General features: G+C 36.5%; 1 protein-coding gene across 1 annotated transcript in view; it reads right to left on the bottom strand.

Moving 5' to 3' along the window:
• The window catches only part of LOC112148405 (phosphatidylethanolamine-binding protein 4), a 65,216-nt gene that overhangs the window by 36,659 nt on the left and 18,532 nt on the right, over window positions 1–10,025 (bottom strand). The window contains exon 4 of the mRNA XM_024275506.1: window positions 4,190–4,288. Within this exon, the coding sequence (XP_024131274.1) occupies window positions 4,190–4,288 (99 nt within the window). The remainder of the gene's footprint in view (window positions 1–4,189; window positions 4,289–10,025) is intronic.

The raw sequence follows: 10,025 nt of genomic DNA, 5'->3' as shown, positions 1-10,025 counted from the left end.
TCAATAAAAAATGTGCAGTTGCAATTAAAATGCATATATCGAATCTATTAATGGTATTCTAAAAGCAAGTGGACAGCTGGTGAGAGAAGACAAGACATCCTGCCACACACTTTATGCCTAATTACTAGAATAAATTGTTTGTGGCAGTCAAAAGTAAGATGTGAGGACAAACTTAAATAAAAAGTTTGACACCTGTTATAAACATAAAATTATAAGGTTTTTAAACTTCTTCCCGGATGATTATTTTGTATATTTCTTTCATGTGCTTTTTCTCTTGGCATTGTTGACCTTAAACAACTGAGGCAGAGGCGAGTGACAGCTGCAGCACAAGATTCAGCTTCAGCTTTAAAGTCCTCTTCCTGTTTTACCTTAATCAGTTTGGCTAAACTTTTAAAAAATCTATTTATTATATAAGATAAACAGGGCAGCGGCTAAAAGTCATGCTGAATCGAAAAATGGGTCTCATCTTTTCAAAAACTTAGAATTTGATTGTTGAATCTTTAAAATGATTGACTAAGTATCAGTTTCCACATTTTTCCTACAATTGATTGTCTTTTATACCAAAGAAGAAATCATTGCAGCTGCAGTTCAGTGGGTAATAGCACATGATGGTAAATTTGAGGGAAAATTAAGTTTGTGTACTCTGCACAAAATTAGTACAAACTGTCTAAAATAAAAAAAAATGATCTTGGGATCGTGTGTAAATTACTAAAGTCTGCAGCTGCACAAAAATGAAGAACATTTGTAAACATGTATTATACTCCAATAAGAACGAGAAAAATAAAGTCAAATATTGTTTTATCTTATTTTCCCTGTCATGACTAAAGCCAACTGCCCTCATGAGTGGATACGGGCTGCATGCGGGCAACAGGTTGTAGCAAACACTTAAGCAACACATAAGGGTAAGTAGGGGTGAATTAGGGGAGACACAGTGCAGTGTGTGTGGAAATCCTACGGGAACCTCCTTATTCTGTGCACACCCCATATGTGCAGCATTTGCACATGGTCAGTAAGGAGTTAGTGCACGCACCTCACTGATAACTAGAGTGTAGAGTAAGAGCATTGAACAACAGTGTGACTTGTATGTCATAAGTGTGTGAAACTTACATTACTCTTACAAATACTTCACAAGAGATTTACCACAGTCATGAAATTGAACATTTCACTTTCATGACGTTCTTTAAGGTGGCTGCACGAGCCTCAAGTGAACTACGAGTCACTTTAAGATGTGACCCCTCCTGTCTATGCTCTTCCACAGGCTCGGAAAACCCAAAAAACCTGCAGCACGCAAGTCAACCCCCCGTATGGGTGCGTGTGTAAGAGGCACCAGATACTGTAATCTGTTAAGTCAGTATTGATCTTTTGATCTGTTTGTTGTTACAACCCCAATAAGGACCCATATGACTTGACTGAAGTTAATTTTTAAACTAAATACATATTTGCTGTTCTCACTGTATGATACTAAGAAAAAATAACATTTAAAAACATACAAAATGCAAAAAAAAAAATGGTGACAACAGGTCACAATAATGCAGATAGATACTTTTTTTCCGAAATGTTCCAAACCTTTACACATATTTTTGACTCCATTCAAACTGGTGCTCAAACGTGAATAAAAAGCACCTTTCTAATTCTTAAAAGAAGTAAATGAAAGCAGCTAAAAATAAACTACAGGATTTTTTTTCAAATATTTGTGGAAAACTTTACATTTAACAGTTTGTGAAAACCATTATAAACTGTAATACATGTGCTATTATTCAACCTAAAAACTGACAAAAAATGCTCTCCCAGACTTGTGAAGCCTTTAGAATACTGCCTGAAATTGTATGAAAAGTATTTTTTGTTTTTTTAAGAATGCCGTCTTGTTCTCTTCTTGCTTTTAAATGAGTTATGTGTATTACATGTGTTGTTTGTCTATGATTTGCAGGTTGTCATCTTAGAAATAGCTGTGCATTAATAACAGACATAAGTAGCGGTATATAAATTAGGATTTTTTTCTAAACTATGGTTTTGCCATGACACAATCCGATCAGTTTATTAACAGCAACATGATTATTTTTTAGTTCAGTTCAACTGTATGCACTTCTGGCTCTTTAGTGTTTTAACTTCTAACATGGTTCAAGTTTTCATGCATTTTAGCAAACTTAAACCCATAATAAATCACACAAGTGCACAATGTACAAAAGCAACCTACTAAAATAAAATAATTTTTCTTAGATGTCCTGGGTTTTAAAATAGCTAATATAAAGACTGAAGTTTTTTTTTTAATTAAGTGTGAGGGTAAATTACACATTAGTGCGCATAGTACTCCAGAGTGTCCTTGTTTTTATTGTCTACCTAATGAGACTTGCAGTGTATTTATCTTCAGTCATCAATGTCTACTGAGCCCAACATAACTCTACAGTTAACTAAAATGTAGATATATTCTTCTGAACTGTGCATATAAAAAAATAATACAAAGTAATTATGGAAACAATTGCAAAGGTTGCATGACTAAGGACTGATGAATATGAATGGAAATAATATAACTGTACTGAGTGGCAAGTATAAATCAAAACATTGACCCTTTTGACCTTTGAAAGTAAGACCCCAAACTTCACACTGGAGGACGCAGCTTTTAAATGCAGAGCATATGATACAAAAAAGCTCTTTAACTTATCTTTTTTCACAGATGAATACTCCTAAACCATAGTAACCCAACAGTTTAGCCTTTAAAACAAATCAAAAACTTACATTCATTCACAAATTGATGTATGTGTAGTCAAAACTTCTGCACTCAACAAAATTCAAACACATTTAAAAACAACACTTGAAATAAAAATGAGGGTGTATGATGTCACCTAGCCATCCCGGTCAATTAAACACCTCCCACTACAGTTGGCATCACTCAAAAGGCTGATTAACCCTTCTGACCAACCACCAGTCTCAATCAGAAAAACATCCAGTTACATTGCCCAATCCCTACATGAGCAACGTAGGTCAACACCCACACAAGCGACAGGAAATTGAATTGTTAGAGAGAATGTGGTCTGCCAGAGCACTTGAAGAATATTTGTTTATTCACAGCTGCTTGTGCAGCCAGACGGTCTTTATTGGCTCAAAAAATAAGAAGGTAAAGGTTATAAAAATGTGACAGCTTCCTATCGTGATACTGTTGATATATGTACATAAATACCTGTAGATACTTGACAACATTTTATTGAGAAAAATTACTTGGAACCGACTGATATATAAAATGTCAAATTTATGTCTACTGAGAGTTTTGGGTTATACCAACAATTTATCCGGTTTTGATCTTTAAAATGAAAGTGGCTCTTATTTAGCCTACAACCACTACTCTTAGAATGTAACGAGTGCAGTGATACATCTCTTAAGCGTCTCCGCGTGTTTGCTGTTCAGAACACTTGACTTAATCTACTGGATTGATCTCCTGGATCTCTAGGGATTATAAAATGTCTGCAAACCTCAAAATATTTGAGGCAATCAACAACTCAACATGCATTTGGCGTAAAAATGCAAGAATGTGAAAACACAAAAACGAATGGATAAAAAGGAGTGAAATATGAAGAGAAATAAGGGGTCGGAGCTGTGCCCATTTCGGGGGTGTAAAATATGGAGAAGTGTGGATCATTGGGGGAGCTGCTGTGCCTCAGGGAACAGATGAAGGGAGGACACTCTGCCAAGATCTCTCCACTGAAGGGGGAGCTGAGGGACTGGAGCTCAATGGGAAAAAAAGTGTGTGCCTCGCATGCTGCTCTCCTCAATCTCAGTCTCACACGCTCGCATTGACACGTCCCGAGCTCTCTGCAGCAGAGGGAAATTGCTGCTGACAGGGCCTTGCAAACTTTCACAGCCATTTAGAAAGACTTACTCCCACACTTTTGTCACAGGCATTTATCGCGCAAGATACATGATATGAAAAATTAACATTTTCAAACTTGGCATAATTTTTTTTAAAACCAAGTTAGGCTTAAAAACCATTCATAATTTTGCAGCCTTACGTTCAGTTCTCGTGCAGATGTAAACACACCACATGCCAAGTGAGACCCTGAGATTATGAAAATGCAGAATTTAAACAGACGACCTTCTAAATTTTATATTTATTTTTTTAAGAGATACTGTATGATTTGCTAATCCAATAAAAAAAAAAAACTCTCAAAGTGTATCACTATCACCACATGAGGTTTACCTCTATGTTCACAACCAACCAGTGCCTCCAGTAAGCAGATGTTGGTTTAGCACGACTTGGAGCATCAGGATCAACCATCACCAGAACGTACAGCTTTCCCTGGGAACAAAAAGAAAGATTAATTTTTGAGATGTAGCATTTTTGGCAGTTACTTTCTCTTTTTCTTTTAAGATTTTTAACTTGTACAACATATTAAGACTTAAAAGTTCCTCAAATCTTGGCGTTTTAGAAACTGACTAAAACATCGTGAAGACAATTTCCTGGGAGAGAACATAGCTGTGCTCCTGATTAAAAACACATTTATTCCTCAAGAGGTTTCGTCCCATCAAACTTAAAAATCATTACTGCAGCATCAACAAAATGACAGCGTTTTGGATCTGATACCAAATCGGCTTGTTAACATATTCACAGTAATTTTATGCCACTTATCAAGTATCTTTATACCCCTCAATCTGTCAATACATAAAGTGAGAGAAAAAGCATCTTAGCAAACACTTGATCACAGTTATTAGACGTTGGCTTGGCGGCTTAATTGCTGAAAATTTTCACTCTGTCTGTCCCTAAAAGTTAGAGAATTATGAGAGCAGATTGAATTATTGCGAGAGCACATTTGTCATCCCTGGTCCCGTGCCCAAAATCTGCCAGACCATATGATGGGCTTTTTTTTTTATTTTTTATTTTGTGCACTTCCTCTACAAACAGAGACACAATGTCCTCTTACTGTACACTTGTGCACTTTTAACTGAACTAAAAACTATCATCATTCGGACAGACGAAACAGATGTACAGCTTTTTATATTCTCACACTGAGTGCCAAGAAAAGCTGTCAGAGGTGCGGCAAAAGATTTTTCCGAGGATCAAATGCTTCCGTGTAAACATACACCTTCAGTTTTTGTTTGTTGTGTCCTATCAAGACATTCTTAAGGGCCTCTGAAAATTATCCTAAGCCGATGTATTTGAATGAGATAAAGAAGTAGTCATGTATTTTTCTGCAGATGCTCGTTTTCAGAAGGATTCTCTGCCTACCTGACAAGCAGTAATATGCGTAAACAACTAAGCCTAATAATAGGATAATACTGTAGTCTTAGTGATAGTGCCTCCAGGTAACATCCAGACACACCAGCAACAATAGAGCCTCCTCCACAGCCTGTCAAAAGTGACTCTATATCAGTGACCCCCCGGGCAGCTTACCAACCATGACCTGTTGCCTTCTCCAGAGTTGTAATCCTCATTTGTGCATGTTTGCTACCAGGCAAATAAACTGTGATAATGTAGTTATACTAATATCTAAGTCAGACTCTGATGCATTCAGAAATAACACGGCTCTAACAACAGAGTGCACAAACACATGCACTTTACTCACACACAACACACACACACGTACACCAAAAGGCAAATTAACCATTTAAAATTAAAAATAACCTCCGGTCGCAATTTCTTTTGAAGGAAATTGAGCTCCATTGAATATTTTCACGAAAGCCAGCCTAGATTAAGACACACTGGATTGGACAGGTTTAGATTTCTTAATTCTAAATTTAGAATTACATTACACACATTTCACATCAATTTTGAAGTGCAACAAGAAAAACGTGGTCTATTTGCGGCGGATATCGACTTTCACCGATTTCCGCACATATTTGCGGCTTGAATGTCTACCTGTAAGAATCTGTCAAGTCCAGCTGGCATAAGCAGCAAATAATACAAGAAGCTCCCATCAAGCTTGCACTTCACACATTGTGGCATGTTCCCGTCTCTCTTAAGAGAACATTTTTTTTCTCCATCTGTCAAAATCCACATTAATTACACATAGATATGTGTGAAAGACTCCAGGGAAAAACAAATGCATACTCTGCCATCTGAAATATATCAAGGCTTTAACAAACTAAATGTACATCAAAACATGTTTTGAGACGCCTTAATTCTCATAGCTCCTTCATAGGAGACGCACGTGCCCCAATAATTTATTGGAACTTGGCTTTAGTGTTAAAAATCACTGCTAATGAGCCTTCTAACATTTGAGCTTATAAATAAACTTTTACACAAGAGCAAATCCACAGCCAAGTCATACCAAAGACTCCCTGCTTGACACTCAGCATTAAGGGATTGAATTGGGGGGGTTAAAACACCAAATGGTTCCCAAGTGCAGCTCACCGCTCCCCCGGGATGGGTCAAATGCCAAGAACAAACTTTACACACCTATGTGCATGACAGCTAACGGAACTTTAACTTTTTAAACTTCTGATTACAGGTGCCTGATTTAAGCCTGATTAAAACAGTAATATTTCAAACATTTTAAAGGAAAATATCATGATATTACAATAAGTCAAGACTAAAGGGAAATCTAGGCAGGTATCTGACACTAAACACACAGCTGCATCATACTGGCAGGGATGTGAGGCTGAGGTTGGAAAGATTGAGTTTGTGTTCTCCTGGGATGAACCTCCTACTGCCTGCTGAGACCACAGATAAACAGCCTACTGAGACCACCACCTCAGGTGGCACACAGCTGTAATCAACTCTGCTTTCAACTAACATGGCTGCTGGTCAGTAGCAGGAAGGAAATAGATACTTTTCTCAAACGTACCTGTAGATCTCGAAGGGGTCTAAAACTTAGAGGACTGAGCAAGTTATGTCAGTAATACACTACTACAGTGCATCTAAAGGGACATCAAAGTTAAAAAAAAAAAAAGTTTTTTTTTGTTTTTTTTATGTTTACTGTCTGGTGCGTACCAGCTACAATCAAGTGCACACTAGATACAATCTGGTGCGCACCAGATACTTACCAGAATTTTTTTTTCTTTTTTTTAGTTTTTTGTCTGATTAATATCTGGTGAGCACCAGATAGTATTCAGAAATTTAAGTAAAAAGACAAAAAAAGAAGAAAAAAAAGAAAATAATTTCTGGATACTATCTGGTGAGTATCATATAGTATCTGGATACTATCTGGTGAACAGCAGATAGTGAGAATTTTTTTTTTTTTTTTTGTACTTTTTTTCTGGTTACTGTCTGGTTCAGGCCAGTTGCTTTAACCCCCCCACTCTTGCGGTGTTTTAACATCTCCAATTCAATACCGTTTTTTATTTTTAAAGAAAAAAAACATTCAATGTCCTTTTAGGGGCTCTGTACATTTACACCTCTTGTTTTTGTTTAAAAGTATTCTTTTTATTTTACAATACTACAGTCTCAGAATTGCAAAGCTTGTGTTATTCTCTCAAGTTACTTCCTTTGTGAAACTTGGGAAAAAAGATAAAGTGGCAAATCTACTTCAAGGGGCATATTCTGTAAAAATACTTTTAATATTTTAAATATATTTTACGAGTAAAACCACCAAACAAACAATTGGAAGAGCAACCCTCGGTTTTACTTAGCTTAGTCCGTACAAATGAAAATACAGCCTCTGAAAAAAGAGGAAATAGTGCCCAAATGGAGAACTCATGTGCTAAAACAATACAGATTAAAATGATCAACAAACGGCTAATGGCTCTGTGAAAACAAGACTAAACACTCTAGTTAAAAACACAAAAATTAAAACAGTGTTTGGGTCTAAAGCCTGACAGGAGGTCTGGTTTATTACTTTAAGTTGAAGGGAATTAGTAAAGATTAAAGTGGCAGACAAAAAGCAGAATTTTTCTTTTCTTTAGTATTTTAATGTTTAAATAATCCCTTGTGGTCTTATTGCTTTGGACAATTACATTTTGGAAGAAAGCATGCTGAACTATAAACCTTACTAGTAATGTAATGAGTGAAATATTACAAAAAATGTGTTAGTAATGTCTCACACAACCTATTGTAATGGTTACTTTTGCCATGAGCCAATCCTAGCCTTGCATATAAGTGAATACAATTATTATGATTGTAAAAAGTACAATTCGTCACTTTTATGATTTCAGTATATGACAAGAAACCTTCAATCCCGAAAAACTCCACTCAATCAATCTCTGCTATAACTACAGCATTTGTTCTTATTGTGTATTTTTATTTCTCCTGTCTCTCCCCAATACCATAACAATCTAATTTCCCTCTGGGATTAATAAGGCATCACTCAATTCTGCTAAATTAATTTGCGAGGAAAGAAGCTGATTTCCAGAAGGGAAAACTACCGAATTACCTTTGAGTGAACTCAGCTGGGGATGAGAATCAGAGAGATGGCTAATCACTGACCTCGTGGAGCTGCCTCGGCAGTTGAGCCGCTTTCTGCTAACTGATGACATCGCAACGAGAGCGAGCCAGTTAGTAAGACGAAGGGAGGAAGGAGAAGCCCCTGTGTGAGTTTACAAGTTCATGCTTTATCCCTGACCCAATACAGAATGGTGTCATCTGCCTATTAAAACATCCAGTTTTATCCCCCCAAGTTGTACATTTCTTGGCATCTTCAGGAAGGACCAAAATGCGGGTTTTAATGGTCAGTGGGGTTCACTGCTCATCCAGTGAAATGTGAGGCACCATGTTTAAGCAGCAGAAATGCTGAACTTGTTTGGTAATTAAAGATTTCTGTGTTGCAATTAAGACATGGTCATGGCTTAAAAACCATTGATTGTAGCTTTGAGTAAGGTTAAAGATCAATCTGTAAATGGAGAAAATAAGAACAATAAAACATGACCAAAACAGAACATTTTTCATAGGAAAAAGAAACTCAGTCTTGCCAAAAATGTGGGCGTTTTTGAAGGTTCTGATAGGTTTCTAAAAAAAGTATAAAAATAAATTCATATCAAAGGAAATGTAAAAAAAAAACAAAACGACAATCAGCCCAGACAGAAGTAGGTCAGGACTGGTAGAGATGTTTGACAGAAGTAAGACTGTGAAGCTCAGAATATGAGGTCCTGGTGTTGGAGAGGTCAGAGGTCAACCTGGCAGCTGTAATTGAATGCTGAGCAGAGCAGGGGGGCAGAAGACCCAAAGATGAGATGGAGAGTCCAAGGAGGCTGCGGCTCTCAACGAAAGGTCATTAACCTTACAGGTGAGCGTGCACACCCCACTCCCCATCACTGAAGAAAAAAACATCCCCACATCTCAGATTGGAAACCTCTGTGTTCTTGACTCCAAATACTACATAATAAAACCTATCTGAATTAAGCGTCAATCCACCAATTTATCCAATTGCTGTAAGCCCCCCTCAATAAAAAAAAACAAAAAACTCCAAAGTAAGTAAAGCTTTGGAATTTAAATGTTATTGGGTTGCACAATGAAGACACTATCTATTTTTTTTCACACCATCATGTGATCAATAGAAGCAGATTTGGCACACAAACATGTTAAAACATGAGTAGCTTTTGAGAGAGCAACACATCCACATAGGAGTCATAGAAGATCCAAGTTAAAATGCCTCTGAAAACGTTCAAAAATTAACTGCAGTTCAAACAAATCCAGTATTGCCAAGTTTGTAACTGTATGCTGCACATACATAAGCAAACGTTTAATTGATAGCAAATAGAAATAACACATAAAGCACATATTTATCCTATTTTGTGCTTTTTCCAAACTTCTTTTTCTGGCATTTCCCACTTTGAGTTGTTCAGCCCACAAGGGCTGACTCCCTAAATTATTTGCAATTTTTCATAATTTTTCTGCAGGCAACAACAAATAAAGACTAACTTATTTTTTCTTAAATGTTTAATGATATTCTGTATAATTCAATGTCATATTTTACTATATTAAAAAAACATATAATATTTAATGGGATTTATTGAGATTGTTTTAGATTGACAGTTGTATATAATTCTTGCTTAAGCATCGACATATCACAAAGATCTCACAAAGAACGGTGAGGCTCTTCAGATTTTTTCCCAGCTCAATTTGTGTTGCTTAAAATTGGAGTGTTTGACAGCTGAGAACAAAA

The sequence above is a fragment of the Oryzias melastigma genome, linkage group LG9 (genome assembly GCF_002922805.2).
Source record: "Oryzias melastigma strain HK-1 linkage group LG9, ASM292280v2, whole genome shotgun sequence".
In the NCBI taxonomy this organism is placed as follows: Eukaryota; Metazoa; Chordata; class Actinopteri; order Beloniformes; family Adrianichthyidae; genus Oryzias; species Oryzias melastigma.
This window is presented reverse-complemented; position numbering and strand designations above follow the sequence as displayed.